At 42.8% G+C, this 16361-nt stretch overlaps 1 protein-coding gene across 1 annotated transcript in view; it reads right to left on the bottom strand.

Annotated features, from left to right (window-relative positions):
- Nucleotides 1–1311: 1311 nt before the first annotated feature.
- The window catches only part of UVRAG (UV radiation resistance associated), a 254299-nt gene continuing 239249 nt past the window's right edge, over nucleotides 1312–16361 (bottom strand). The window contains exon 15 of the mRNA XM_074372672.1: nucleotides 1312–4833. Within this exon, the coding sequence (XP_074228773.1) occupies nucleotides 4131–4833 (703 nt within the window). The 3' untranslated portion in view covers nucleotides 1312–4130. The remainder of the gene's footprint in view (nucleotides 4834–16361) is intronic.

Genomic DNA, 16361 nt, shown 5'->3' with positions numbered 1-16361 from the left:
CCATGTGTCCAGAATGAATACCTGCATTTCAATTGTCCCGCTAAAGCCTGATGTATCTGATGCAAGGACTCCTTGTTGAACGACTAACTCTTCCCAATGTGCCTGGTGCTTTGGAAAGATCGTTAAGTGTTTCATGAAAGCATTTACCCCTTCTTACACTCCAGCCAACCCCGGGGTGGGGTGAAGACATGGGTATTATCCCTACTTACAGAGCAGGGGCCGGAGTCAGAGAGTTTAAGTGCTGCGCCCAAGTTCTAGAACAGGGGATGGTGATAACAAGTCTCAGGAAGCCCCTCGGTCACTATGCAGTGGCCTCCCACATGACAAAAGAGGGCAAATGCTGATGGCGGAGGCCCCATACAAACATGGCAAGGGCAGAGTTCTCTCCAATTTTTTTACAGAATAAGAAACAAAGTGTCCTTAAGAGTTCAATGACTGGACCAGAGTCATAACCACAAAGTGGCTGAGTTGGGGCATTCGGAATCTAGCTTCTAAAGAACAGATGCTGGCTGCAGTTTGTACCACACAGTAAAAATCCAGTTCATTCAGTATTTACACTGAAGCCATTAGGCACACAAGGATGAGCCTCTTTTTCAGACACAGATTTTTTTCCTAAACAAAATAGTAAAGAGATTAAACAGACACAAGCGAGTATCACTAGAGTCCAACTTGGCTGCTATTCAAAATTCGCAACTAACCAAATTACTCTTCTGCTTTAAAGCCTGGCAGGGGTGCCGATCAGTTGCCCACTGCATGCATCCAGATCTCTTGACTTGGCACCTTAAGCCCTTCCCCATTGGCCTGCGATTCAATTTCTCTTCTCACCTTTCTTCACATCCATTCAGGACCCAAGCAAACTCCTTGCAATTTTGTAAATGCACATGAGGCTCTGCCTTGCCTCTGGCCCTCTGTGCATGCTGTTCCCTCCATGTGATGTGAAATCTCGTAAAGCTTTCATCTGCAATACCTCCACGACCCTTTCCTGATCATTAAGTCAGAATAGCTTTCTCTGCATTCCATAGCATGGCTGTACATCTCTCCGTCACAGAATTTATCATGCTGAATTGTAATTAATTAATATACCTACCAGAAGACTGTGGCAGAGGTCAAGGCTTATTCATCTTTGTATAATCTTGTTTAGCCCAGTCCCTTGTAAAGAGAGGGATCTGGCTCAATAAATGCAGGATGGCTGCCCGACTGTTAAAGAACAAGGTTTTCATAGTTAACTCAGCTTCAGTATGAAATTCAAAACAATGAAGAAGACAGGACTCAAACATAGCAGGGAAATAACATACACTTTTACTCTCAAAATAAATACTAATCAATTTTATTTTATAAATACAGATGCTGAGTTTTCTTCCAATCACCAACAGATCAGTTTCACATGCCATTTATTACTGATGGTGGTTTAAAAAATTATTTAAATAACCAGTTAGGTCAGGATAAATGGGCACCATTAAAACTGCTAAAAAAATATAGCTGGATACAATCTTCCAAAACTAATATTCTGGGGGGAAAAAAAACCTCTGGAATTTTTAAAGTGGTTAAGGGGAAGTGGAGAGAGAAAACACAATCAAATATTCATGTGATAACATTTGCCGGCTGTTAAGTGTCTCAGCTACATGAAAACTGAAAGGGCTCTTAGCAGTTCAGAAGTGGACAGCATTGAGTTTTCATTCCAACTTATATCCTCAAAGCCAATTTTGTTTTTTTTAGTGATTTAGAAAACTAATTAAAAAGATTAGTAGGAGATAATACCTCATCCCATATTTTGGCCTTGGTCACTTTAAACAGAGGCAAAATGAATTCTCCAGATTTAGAAAATGTCAAAGTTATTCCTGGAGACATGTAATGCTTGCTGTAGGTTCTACCCAAGAAAGGCAGAAACTGCAGACATCAAACAAACTCAATGAAAACCCAAAACCTAAACTAAATAAACCAAGCCTAAGTGGTGTTTTGAGGCACAACATCACTGGCCATGGTTTGGATCAAGCAAATGTGTAGGTAACTACTGATCAGCTCTGGGCTGCCTGATCATGGTCAATGGTGGGGTTCCATGCTATGGGGGTAAAAAGCTATGAACCCCAGAATCTGGGAGTCCACAAATGGGAGACTGGCAGATGGAACCCCAGAACTCCAGGCTCTATCTGGTTGTGTGGAACCTGAGATGAACATTGTAACCATGGGTGCTCCTGTACGTGGTCCCTTTGCTTGGCGGTGCCAGGAGCCAGGCTGGAGAGCCTGCAATTGAACGCACCTTGTCTTTGAGTCCGGCATGAAGTTTAAAGTTCACTCCCATATCTGGGGGGGATCACAAATCACATGTGATTCACCTTCCATTGTTTGATACTAACACAGTCCTTCAAAACCTTTTCTGGGGGAAGCGAGTAGATGTTACTTCATTGGAGGACCCCACAGCCCCACTGGATGTACATCCAAGACCATGTCTCTCTCCACCCTCACTGGCTCTTAAATGAACGATGGGACACTCGACAGATGGCTCCTGCTCCAGGTCTGGAGTAGTTCCACCTATTTATGTGGAATAAGATGGATTTCGTCAGATCAAGTTAAAGCTTGTAATTGTTTGCAGGTTGGGTCTGTCTGTCAGACAATGATTTTGTGAGTTCTTTACATAAAACAATAACATGAACTATTCCATTGAACAGTGTAGCTATATATTAAAGTTGAACTCAGAAGTGCTTGGACAAAATATGAAAACGATTATGAAACCTATGAGTGAAGGTGTTAACATAGGCCCAATGAGCAACCACAGAGTACACCGGTGAAGGTGCGTTGCTATACACAGTATGTAAACACAAATGATGTCAACATTAGCTTAGATACAGCCACTGATTTTGTTCAGGCTAGTCCTGCTGTGATGTAACATATGGAGATGCGGGTTCAAGAGGAATTTCAAAGCTGGGAAAAAAAATCAGGTCGAGTGAAGTAAACTCAGTTTTTATTCTTCTATACAATACATGGATATATGCATAAAGTTTCCTTAAAGAGCTTGCAACCCTGAGGTGATGTCCTTGGGTATATAAAGTATATAGCAATAGCAAATGAAATCTGAGCTCCAGGAATGAAATTGGACTTCAAAAACATAATTTAATACTTACGCAATTGCACACAGACCAACAGTATTCTATGCCTCATCTAGTCTCCTAATCCAACTACCTCAACTGCCTTGCAGTTTGCACTCTGGACAGCCTGACTCTCTACATATATTTCATCATACACAATGTCTTCCTTTCCAACCGAAATTTAATAAATTAACATGGGAGTTACATATAGGGATTTCTATATGGTGAGTGCATTGCCAGAAAGCACGTCCAGTTTTTGACCATAGTATCTGCCCACATAAAAACTTCGGCCCCCAAAGGGAACTGGATGCCATCTGTCTCTTATAACCTCGGGATCCACCAGAGGTGAGGTTTTTCATATAATCTGAGGGCTGCATCAAGGGTATAGATGACTAGAAGAGGCGGAACGTCCTGGCGACCCCATTAAAGAACCAATGAATCTGATGTTCTCAGTTGTGAGAATGCACAACGCACCTACTGTGAAGATGGGGCAACAGACAGGTTGACTGTGGAGCTGGGGGGCAGGGCAGGGGCAGACGGGCCTGGGTGTAAGGAGACCGCTGTGCTTCTTATTCATCAACCTAATGGATGGCCAAAGATCCTTCAGTACATGGTGGAAACCTTTTACTGAATATTCAATTTTCCCAAAGTTTCATAAACTATGGTAAGGGCAAATGCTTATGAGAAACTAAAGGCGAGTTCATTATATTACTTATATATTATCATCTTCCCTCTGAGGATAACATAGAAGTGTAAATAAAAAAGCAGACTAATACCTTTAAGGTGACTCGAGCTAGAGAATGACTTTTGTCTTAAGACAATTGTCAGGCCTGAAAAGCAAACCTTGCAAGCAAAATCTAACTTTGTCTGGCCCGCTGAAACGCAATGATCCTGAGTCCCTTCTCGATTCACAAAGCCTGTTTTTTTCCGAGGAATATCCTCCATTAATATTCGTTTTGTCATAATTATCACAAAGGGTAACCAGTGCAGCTTCATCCTCCTTTTAGGTGGCGACTTGATCCTGGTCCTCTGGTCTGTCTGCTCACCTCACTTCTCAGAGCTCCTGCGTGGCCGGCGGAAGCTGGATACATTTTCGTTCAGTGCATAGATCCTTCGGGAGAACTCTTCAAACTCTCCCAGAACTTGTTCGTCACACTCCACTGCCACTGCGCTGTCCACAGGGATGCAGTTAAATGCCTCCAGCTGATCGCCTGAGGTGAAGCCCGTGGCTTCCATCCCGATGATCTCTTCCGCTTGCTCCACGGTGCAGCAGAGCTCAGCTTCGGAGACTGGGTGGAACTCGCCCGGGAGCTGGGCGCTGGAGGGGCCGGCCTGCTCGCTGGGCAGGAGGGTGCCGTTGACTGTGGCTGGAGGCCCAGAGAGGGCCGCCCCCTGTCCTTGGCTCGCATTCACACTCATGTGGCCTCCACTTAAGCTGTCACCCAGATCTACCCCTTTTTTCTTGTTTTCTTTGGAGAAGTCCAAAGAAGTGTCCAAGGAGGAAGACAGAGATGTTGTCTTTCTCTCAGATTCTTCGGTGGAGGGGACGCTGGTCACAGGCTGGGCTAATGCTGAGTTGTAACTGGGAGGAGGGGTTTTGTACTGGAGTCTCTCATTCTCTGAGCTGGCCCGTTTCCGGTGTCCTTTGTCTGGTGAAGGGATCCCCCCAGAGAAGCCTACATCTGCACCCCCAAATATGGAGCTTTGTCTCTTTGGAACAGGGATTGCACTGGAGGTGTGATGTCTGTCACTAGAAGACAAACAAAAACGAGAAGTTACTTTTGACGTCAGAACTCAGCTTAAGCCTTCTGGAACCAGAGACAGGAAGCAACGTATTTAGGTCTGAGATGATACAAATTGCTACTACTCAATTTTAGTATTAATTGTAGTGTCCAAATGCAAGAAACAATGTAAAGTATTCTGAGATCAACTTTGGGAGCTCCTTTCAAGATGGATACAAGACATACTGAAATATACAGAGGGAAATGCCAAGGGTAGGAGCGGGGATAGAGACCAGGTCATATGCAGAGGAGTTGAGGCAACGGGAGGGACTGGATCTGGGAAGAAAAATATATGAGGATGTGATCAACTTCATATGTCTGAAGGGCTACCAATATTCTTATTCTTGCTTTTAATATTCAGGTCTTATTTTATCTTCGTAATGCAGATATCCTCATTTGGCAGTGAAGTTGAATGACTTGCCCACGATAACCTCTGAGGTAGTATCAAGGCTGGACTAAAACCCATGACACATGGCTCAGTGATCCATAACTTTTCCAATACCCGAATGCTAACCACCTTGCATGAGACAACTGGCAGAGAGAGGACCAAAGAGATTTTGTGTGTATGTGTGTGTATTTCTTTAAATGAAAAATTAACTTGGGAAATTAATTCTCCTTTGTAAGGCTAGTCACACACATGTTTGGTCTACAGTGCCTGGTCTTCACTATCTTCTTGCAAACTTGAGTTACTTCTCAGGAAGATACTTTTGGGTCAGCAAGAATAATCACTGTTCGGCTCTACAAAGCATGCTAGTTTCTGAAGTAACTCCATATGCATCATTTCACTTGGTCCTCCCAAAAACCTTGTTGAGAAAGCAGGGCATATATTATTGTTCTTAAGTCTTAGATAATAAATAATAATTAGTTAATGGAAATACAGTACCCAGGCCTGCAGATGATGGTCATGTTACACACTGTGCTTGTTAGGCCACCCCTGGGGTACTGATCACAGTCCTATACACAGTACTTGGATGAAGCTAGTCAGCTTCAACACAGTTATATTAACAGATTGGGTCCAGAGACAAAGGGCGATGCAAACACAAGACCCATCTGACTTGTGCTCCTCAGATGAGGGAACACATGCAGAAAAGTGGCTCACAAAAAGGCAACTACCAGGCAGGAGCAGAGGTCAGACTTGAAACCATACCCACCAGACAAAAAGCTACTACAAGTGCTAGGCCTTGGGCAGGGGAAACAGAGGCAAGACCGAGCAGGCCCTGCCTCTGAGGAGCTTCCAATCTTGCAGGAGAAAGACATTCACAATTACTGAAATAATACATTTTCAAATATGGTCATTACATGTATCCTGAAAAGGAAGAAAGGACCTAGGGTTCCCTCTACCCGTGTCCACAGCCACAAGCCCATAAACCAGCTTCCCGCCCCCTCTTCTCTCAGATGTTTTCTGAGGCTGGATTATCCCTGCGCTCTAAGCAAAGGTTATTCTTCTTGAGAAAAGGCAACCACAAGGCTTCTTCTAATCCATGGGCCCATCAGACTCCCTTGCTTGGCTGTAAATGTTGGTGCCAAAAGAGATTTCATAATTAGGGGTGGTCATGGGGGTGCATATACAACCAGGCAAGTAGACTAGTAAATTACTGTTTTCAGTTCTAAAGAAAAATAAAACAAAATAGGGTAAAATCTGCTGGCTTTAATCTAGGTCTTCAGTTAATGTATTGTCAAAACTCTCAGTAATTGGGTGAGCTGCAAATTTCTGCCAACCTTGTCGTTTTCGTTCTGCTACTTGCTGACAGTGTCCCTCTCTACATGACTTTGCAAGGGGCCAAGGTAACCAAACCAAAACAGAGCATCGGCACCACCCACAGACAGACTACTCTGGGCAGACAGGCCAAGCCTTCAGTTGCCATCCCAGCCCAGGAGGGGTGGGAAGCCCCAGATGAACCCACCTGGAACACTGAAGGTGACGTTGCTGGCATGCGATCACAGGCCGGGTGCTTAACCTCTCCTGGCTATGAAGGGTGAATGATCTGACACCCTCCCTGCTGCCACCCAGCCTCCCACCCTGGGGGACCCTACTCTGCTTCTCTCTCCTGGACTCCAGGTGGGCTGATAAAATTGGGCCTGAGGAACAGGCCAGAGCACAAGGAGCAGTGCTGTGACACGGGGAAAGGGGTTCTGGAGCCCTCTGTGACTCAGATTCCCTGGAAGCTCGCTTCAACTCTGCCCAACAGAAAAGTAATCAAGTGTGACCTCCCCGCCGCCCCAGCATAATGGGTAGGGAACTACCATTTTCTTGAGCATCAGTAATGTTGAACTCTCACATTTACCCTGTGAAAAAAGTAGGCAGGTGGGTGGGGTATGTGATTTGTTCAAGGCTGCAGAACCTGCATCTGAACTAGATTTGGTCTGACTCCAGAGACATGGTCAGTTGCATCCCATGTGGGAAAATCATAATCCGATTCAACCAGCATTTGCTAAGTGCCAATGATACGTCAGACATCAAGCTAAATGCCATTGTATAGGCCTTCTCTTTTAACCTGCCCAACATACAGCTAAGCTCCTATTCTGGTGGATGGATTCAAAGGCTTTGCAAGGTGGAGACCTTGGCATTTTCTGACGTCCCGGTTTTGGGATATTCTTTTCCAGTTCCCTTGGATTTTTATGAGAACCCAGGTAATAATGATAGTATCAAATACAATTTAGAAAATGCAAGTAACAGTAAAACGCTCCCTCTGAAGAATGGTAAGAAAATGAGTTATTATGGACAGGTGGTAAGGAAGTCCACAGATCTAAAGTTTATCCTATAATCACACACTGTCTTCCCATTTGCAGCCATGTGCCATGAAACCTTTCAAACCTGTGTATTAAAGTCTTTCTTTTCTTAAAAACAGTAAGGTGAACAAAAAAGGAATTTTCTGGTAACTTTGGGCCTTCAGTATGAACGTGTCTAATGACACGGTGGAACGATGATGGGCCTCTCAGTGGCATGTTTCTGAGGGTGAGTCCTGAAGTCTGCGCTGGGGCTTTTCTGCGTCCTCTCTCACTGTCAGGCTGTCAGGTGCAGCCGAGTCAGCGTTCTTGCCTGCAACAGCTTTTCCTTTTTTGACGTTTGCTTCTAATATGCTGTTCTTGTAAAGTAGATGTCTTGAGAATTGTGTGCAGAGCAAGAGCAAATAGGATTTGAATGATGGACCAGTAGATATCCTGGACATAATGTGCATTATTATATGAGTTTTGTAACATTATTTTGGCTGCTCAGAATTAATTTTTTTTTTTATTACTTCCAGGAACTTAGCAATGTTCCAAATTTTTAAGATAGCTGAGCACTAAACAGCTGAAGTGTTGAGTGATTATATTAAGACATATACAAACACATGCATTTTTCAGTATTATAATAATTTATAGTCCCTGGAAAACTAAAAAAAAAAAAAAAAAGAGAGAACCATATTAAAAAATAAAAAGCACTCACTCACACACCTATTATCCATCAAGTAACCACTATTAATTTTGGATATTTTTCTTTCAGACTTTGATTTTTTTTTTATATGTGTGTTTAATTTAAAAAAAAAAAAGACCAAAACAAACTAAAAACAAGATGAAAGTTGTGTTTGTAGTATATGTATACAATTCTGAATCTTGCTGTTGGATGTTATTAAGAGCTCTTGGTAAACAATTCTTGATGGCTACTCCATTGAATGGAATATCATAGTTTACTTAATCATTTTCTTATTTTTGTGGATATAGAATATTTCTAAAATTTTACTATTAAAAATAAACTACTATGAGTATCTGTATAAAAATACAATTCGTAGATTTTCAAAAAATAGTTATGATTTTTATATTTAATAGAAGGTTCATTATTCACGAAAAAAAAAAAAAAAGAGAAAGGTAGCAATTTAAAAGGCAAATGACAGATTAAAAAAAAATGCCCAGAAGGTTTCAAGATTCTTTCTATCTGATTAGACTGGCTTCATAATTATTTTATCTAGGTGGAAGAAGAGGTTGAAAACACTTAGATTTACTAATTTTAAGACCAGTTTTTTTAAAGGAGGTTGACAATTTACTTGTCAAATGAAATCAGTACAGAATTTAAGTTGTAATAAATATCATAGGGAATTTTTACTCTTGGAAACCACCAGAGTGAACCTGAGCGCTCTGGGGAGTGGGTGCAGCAGGAAACGTGGCAGCATTTCTTTATCCTCCACTCCAGCCAAGGGTCCCTACGTTTTAAGGCTGTAGATTTGGGGGTGCAGAGCCTGAGGCTTGGCCACTGGACTGAATTCCTCAGTTCCCCGCACACATTATCCTCATCAACTGTCTGCCTCGACTGGCTGTCTCTCCCAGCTTGGCTTAGGTCCAAACTGGAAACATGACATCTGAGGTTTAACACTGCAATTAAACGGAGTTTATTAAAAAACAACAACCCAGAGATATTGTTATTGCAAATTTACTAGGCCATGGTTTAGTGAAACAGGACATAGCTTGCTGAATAACTGAACCACATCGGGGACTGTTAAATTACTTAATAATAAGCCTTCTGCTACAAGTAAAAAAGGATATCCCAGGATCACAAACAACAGCACGATGAGGGAGAAGCCAAGTGGTTTGGAGTTCAGAGGTCAAGGAGGACGGTCTGGTTTAAATTTTGGCTTTTTGGATCAAGTGTTCCCTGATCTCTCTAAATTAAGGTGATTCATTTCTTTCTCATTCTGTGAGTCCTTATTGACTGCAGTCATTTCCTTTTGTTATCTCTTCAGCTGTGTCTGGAGCTAGCGATGGTAATGAGAAAAGATGCCCAAAGACCTGGACTCTGCTCCTGGATCTGCCACCACCATCCTGTCTACCTGTAGTCATAACTCAAGGTCGAACTCACCACTTACTAGTTAGCGGCAGTCAGTTATCTTCTCTCTGCTCTAATTTTCTTCTTCATAAAAGAGATCATTGGACAGTGGTAAGGATTAAATAAAATAACACACTTCAAATCTTTGGCAGGATGCCTGGCATACATACTGATGGCAGCAGTAGCTGCTGGCTGCTGGCGTTATTATTTGCTTCCACGGGCTTTGGATTCCAGAAGTATGAGCCTTATTTTACAGAAGAGGTAACTGAGGCACAAAGACATTAATGTCTTGGACAGAAACATGGGGTAACAGCAGACAAAAGCCAGAATCTAGATCTCCTTCATTTTCTCCTGTTCAGAGCAGGAACAAACTCAGAACTCTTCCCACCCACCCCATCTCCACTTCTGCACCGCAGGGAGCCAACCCGCAAGAAGCAGATAAGGAGTTAAGGCAAGTGCAAAAGAGTTTGGGAGAGAAAGTACTAAATCAAAAGATTTATTCTGCCCAATGTGAGGCTTCATTCCAGTTTTTCTCTTTTTTCCTGAGGGCATGGGGTGGGGAAGGCTTTGAATAAAGTGGAAATGCTTGACCGCTTCTATTTACAAGACTGACCAAATGCTTAGAAACTACAAGAACGTCCCAGAATCCTTTGAGGTACATTCCAATTGTCCCCAAACCTCTGATGTATCATTTTTTGGTAGAATTTAGCTTCAGGGAGAGGTAATTTTCATAAGAGGGAGGACTTCTCTGTTTGCCCAACCTAAACAAGGAGGACCCAGTTCAGCCCTTCTACAGCCAGTAGACCAGTGCTGTGCCGCAGAGTCATCCTGGGAGCCAGCAGAGCCAGATCATTCCACTGCACTGTCCTTGCCTCCACCACCTCCCCTCTTCTTCCCTGTCTGTTGGTTTTATTGTCTGAAGCTATAGCTTCTTTTTACAGAGAAGGAATTGGGAGAGGGAAACAAGGTAAGAAAGCACTCGTCCAAAATGTGTTCCCGTTCCAACTCTTGTGTATGTAATACTCCAGACCTCCACGTGGAGCTCGGCCGTATAAAGTACGGAGACTGGTGAAGCACTTCACTGCTCTGAACCGATGTTTCCTTTCCTGGGTGTATCCACCTGTCAGTTGTTGCAGTTAGGATTAAATGAGATACACAAGTAACATTCTTAGTACAACGAGTAGGTACTCCATACACTATTAATAATAAAACAACAGCAACTAACATTTATGAAGTGTAATGGAGTAAGTACCTTGCACATAGCTTTATACAGGGTCTCACCTAATCCTCACCTCTCTATGCAGTGTTGAGAAAATCACACTCATTTTACAGAAGCAACTGAGGCACAGAGATTAGGTAACTTGCCCAACATCACAAAGCAACTAACTGTGATTTGACAAAGGCAGTCTAACTAAATAAATGTGCGTTTCCTTCTCTCTCCCAATCCCCAGGACTTGCCACCAGAACACTTACATTTGATCTCTACTTCTATTTCAGGGAGGAGTGAGAATCAGAATATTTTTTAGGTCAAGGTGCTACATATCTTTTCCTTCTCGTCTTGCCTACATTAAGTTTGCATGGCTTTTTTTTTTTTTTTTAACCTCCTAGGACTTGCTGATACATTCTAAGTAGCAATTATGCCATGAAATGATATGCATGGGGAGACTTAGGGAAAAAAGAAATAAAGGGAAAATGAAAAGATTTCCCGCATCAAGAGAGTTCTTGAAGCTGGGGTGAATATTTAGCTCTCTGAAGTACCCCCCACCCCAATTCCCTTTCAGATTCACTTGTGCCTGTTTTATCTGTCTACGACCAGGTCTCACACTGTAAAGTATTAGGAAAGAGTATAAGTCACAGTCTCAAATACGTGTCTTTCCCTCCTACGAAATGTTTCCTCTGAGGAACATTACTAGATCACAGCTGGTCAAAATGCTAAATCTTGATTGCCTGGAATCTAGCCAACATGTACAGCTACAACTCGGTGGAATAAGAATACTTAAAAAGAAGAAAAAAACCCCTACACTTTTAAATAACATTTGATCTTCTTCTTTCTCCCCTTTGTAGCAAGCTATGACCTCATGGCAGTGGGACGTCTACACGGAGGTGTTTAAGTTGGTTTACAGCCATTAGAAATGTTTGAAGCTCTAGGTACTTCTCTGCGCCAACAGCATGTCAACTGTGCTAAAAAGCAATAATAGTTTCTCACCTTCTTAAAGATTACTGCTTAAATAATGCAGAGCAACGACAGGGCTGCATAGAGTGCCAAAAGCAGGTTGCCAAGGCGAAGCTGAGGTGAGGGAGAATTACGTCTTTTGGCAGCTAAGAAATTATGACATAAAGTTAGTTTAAAAAAAAAAAACTCCATAAATTAGGCTACTATCTTTTTTCAAAACCCAGCAAAGGCTGGGATTTATCTTTCTCCCTTTTCTCTCTCAGATCAAGCAGAAGCACAGGGCCTCCTTTCGGGAAAGCCAAATTTAACAGCCAGATCTTATCTCCCCGGAGGTGGCTGGAGGTTAATAGTTTTAAGCATGCAGTCTCTTGGCCACAGGCAAGCAATCTACAGGCCTCTCCCCATTACAGATAAGTGAAAGTGCTTAATCTTTGGCCCGGATGTTAACAAAAACAAGAAACAAAATAGAAATAGAAACAATCTTGGACCAAAGCACAGGCTAAAATCCGTGCCAGTGGTCACTTCTCCCCTGGGCTCAGCTTGGAAGATTTCCTGCCGAAGTCTTACTAAATACAAACAGTTTAAAAAGGTATAACTGAACAAGGGAGCCTTTAGACTTCATTTAAACCAAGTACTGATGGAAAGACGAATTTGTGAAAGAGAAAGTTCCACAGGCAAAGGATAAAACGAGCAAGCTGAAGAAATCCATTTCCCCAGGCTATGGGCCATGAGGGCCTGGCCATCAGGCCTCCATGCTCCTGGATGACAGGGCCCAGCTTGGGAAAGAGAGGTCCCAGCTCAGGCCAGTGAACAGAGGCTGAAGGGGTTGCCCACAGCCCGAGCCCATCGGGAAGCCAGCTTGGTCTCAAGGCTGAGTTCCTGGGGATCAGGGAATCAAGAGTGATCCTCCAGGGGGACAGAGAGGTCCCCGGAGCTGTCAGGTCAACCACCTCACCCATCAGCTTTCACTTGAAGAATACTGAAATCACAGTCAGGCAAGGCAATGCGCATTATGAGGGCTGTAACATGGTCTGTAGAAACACAAAGAGATGCCAGGGCTGATGCCTCAGGACTCCGGAGGATCTGGACAGCAGTTACAACATGGGAGTAATAAAGTATTTACTCTGAAAACCAGAAAAAAAAATCTACCTTTGCCAGGGAAACCAGAGAAATAGCAATGTCACAGTGCCCAGCTCCAGAAAGAACTTGATAGGGAAATCAAAACTCTGGTCAGAATTTAAAAGTAGATTTGCAGAAAGAGCTAAAGGAAGCTTTAGACTCCAGAGGCCAATGACAGACTCTGTGAAATTAAGTCTTTGAAAGACACTGCGAAAGCTGAACTACCATCATGTTCTGAGTAAGCTCTGACATGAACCGAATCATGGAGCTTTAGCTGTTTGTTATTTTAAAAGAAAAGTGGATAGCTCTGCCACCACTTTCAGAGACACTGGAGGCCCTCAGAAGAAACGCCTGCATTACAGTGAGCCATCACTTAATCACCGCTTAGCAGCTTAGTAAGAGACTGTGGGGCCCTAGGGACAATGTCTTGGGAACCTTATCTTTTGTAGTCCTCCGTACTAGAAGAGGTGCAGCACAACACTGTGTGTGTGTTGCCAGGGCATATTAACACAGTAAATGATTTGCTCCCTCATTCAACTATATACTGTGTCTGCTACACACAAGGCTCTGTACACTTAGACTCTGGGGGTACACTCATTGAAAAAAAGCCACGGCTCCTGCTTTTGTGGAGCTCATAGTATAACAGGAGAGGACAGACATCTGTCACAAAATTACAGACATAAAAGTAAAATGACAACCTCTGACACCCGCTACGCAGGAGAGGTCATGGGCTAAGAGCGCGTGTAACACCACTGACCCAGAAGAGGCCAAGACTCGAAGGGCTAGAAGAATTCTTCAGCAGGTGAAGAGTGGGGTGGTGGGTGAGAGCATCTTCCAGGCAAAAGGAACAGCATGTGTCAAGAGACAGAACAACGCCTGAGGACCCTAAAGGTCACCAAGTGAAGAGCAGCATGGTATAAGATAAAGCTGGAGAGGAGAACAAAGTCTAGACCATGCAGAAGCCCAGAGGCCATGTTTAGAATTTTTCTTTCTATTTAAGTCATTATAGTGTTTTAGGTCAGAGGGGTATGTGCGCGTGCGCGTGCGCGTGTGTGTGTGTGAGAGAGAGAGAGAGAGAAAGAGAGAAGAGGGGTGGGGAGAGAAAGAAAGTGAGAGACAGACGGATTGATTGATTTGTAGTTTTGGACAAGTACACTTCAGCTGAAGCTGGAGAACAGACTGGAGGGGTCCAGAGTGGGCGCTGGGGGAACAGGCTGTGCTGTAGTAGAGGTGAGAGATGATGGAGGCCTGGACCAGAGTGGGAACGCATAGATATAGACACGTAGACATACTACGGTAAATCAGCAGAGGCTGCTAAGGTTGAATAGGCGGGAAAGGGAGGAGCCAAGAATTATGCCTGGCTTCCTGGCCAGTGTGAAAGAATGGATGGAGACTCCATTTGCTGAAAACAAAGCCCTGGAAGACCATGAGGCTTCTGGTGGTTGGGGTGGAGACAGGAAGGAAAAACACATGGGTATATAGAATTTGCCGCAAAATTGTCCAGGGGGCAATTTGCATAGAGATCTGATATCAGACAAGAGATCTGGGCTGGAGATTTACAACCGTGCTTCACTTCAATGTGAATGATAATTAAAATGATGGTTGTAGATAAGATCACCTTAGATGAAGAATAAAGTCAGAGAAAAGAGGGCCTAGGACTGACCCTTGAGGAGCCCTGGTCTTTTATGATGAGGCAGAAAAAGAGGAGACTGCAAATGAGCTAAGGAACAGTCAGGGAGGAGTGAAGAGAACTAGGAGAGGGTTATAATAATAGGATTCCTTTTTTGGAACCACAAGATGCTAAATGATTCCTTGTATAAAACTTTCATTCTGAACATTATGAGAGGTTGTACTGAGTAACAGTTAAAGTAGGGGATCAAATCTTAGAGCCTTCACTTGATAGCTGTGCTACCTTTAAGTTCTTTTAAACTCTCTGGGCCTCAGTTCTTCATTTGTAAGATGAGAGAGGATAATGGGTCCGAATTCACAAGGTGGTTGTGAGGATTAAATGAATTAACTAAATAAGACACTCAAGATGCTCTGGAAGAGTGCCTGGTTTGCAGTGACAGTCATTCGATATTAGCTGTAATGAATGACATTACTTATTATTATATTTATAGTTATCCACTAGCAGAAGAATGATCTTTAACAACCCCAAAGTTGAAACACTGGGAATTCTATCTAACTTGAGCTTAAACTCAAAGGTCACCCTGAAGCAGCCAGTGGTCATTTCTAATGCTGTAAACCCCTGACGGTTTTTGACAGGCAAAGACTCTATCTCTACAGCCTTCTTGAAACTTAGTACAGTGTTTTAGATCTAGAAGGATACTTCTCTGCTGACAGAGCACATGCTAAAGAATCCTTCCTGAAAAACACTGCCTTCTTACTACAGGATATATAATTCTGTTAATTCCCTCCTTCCATTCATTTAAGTAGGCTATCTTCCAAAGCTCAGTTCAAGTCCTACCTCCTTCATTAAAGCCTTCTTCAATCATGCCAACCGAAAGTGATCTCTTCGAACTCTGAACTCTTTGAACAGTACTTGTGATCATACCAACCAACTGATGCTTAATATGATCATTTGTACTTCAACACACATTTCAGGAGACATTATCGAAATCCACATTCACCACCTGGCCGTCTGCTAAGCACTGGGAATAAAGATGCTTATAAAATAAGGTTTCTATCAATAAGGAGTTTCTGCTCCAGTAGAGAAGACAGAGAGCTAGCCAACAACCAGAACCCCAAGGTGCTTTGTACACAATACACATTTTGTATATTATATTGGAGGAGGGAGCCGGCAGTCATCTAGAGGACTCATCATAGTTGCCCTGAAGGATAAGAGGGAGTCAACCAGGCTGTGTGGTGTGTGTATGTGGCGGCAGGGGGGAGAGGTGGGCGGAGGGCGGGGGTTGTGGAGCACAGGGAGTAAGAAATGAAAGGAAGGATATTTAAGGCAGAATAAAGTACAATATGTGTGCAGTCCAACTAAGGAGCAAGTCTTGTAAAGAACATATGAGAGGGACTTGGTCTTCTATTTCTTGAAATCCATCCCTCCACTTCCCAATCTAATGCAGTACTGAGCACACAGTACATACTAAGTGAATATATTTGTTCTATGAATAGGTAGATTTAATCAGTTGTATCTCAAAGGAATAATTTATATTTTTTTCTTTTGGCAATGTATTGAGAAACATTCTGCTAATGTAAAAAAAAGTAAAAAAAGAACACTACAGGTTTACTTATAACATGAAAAACAAAACTCTCAAGATATAGTAAATCTAAATGATGAAACATTACGCAGACATTAAAATGATGCTAAAAAAGTTTGTAATGGCACTGGTAAAAGGTTTAAGAGGTGATATACAAAAAAGCAGTATCTACAACTGCATGGATTGTGCTTGGAT

Source organism: Camelus bactrianus, chromosome 10, assembly GCF_048773025.1.
Source record: "Camelus bactrianus isolate YW-2024 breed Bactrian camel chromosome 10, ASM4877302v1, whole genome shotgun sequence".
NCBI lineage: Eukaryota > Metazoa > Chordata > Mammalia > Artiodactyla > Camelidae > Camelus > Camelus bactrianus.
Note: the sequence above shows the minus strand (reverse complement) of the source record. Positions and strands in the feature narration are given on the sequence as shown.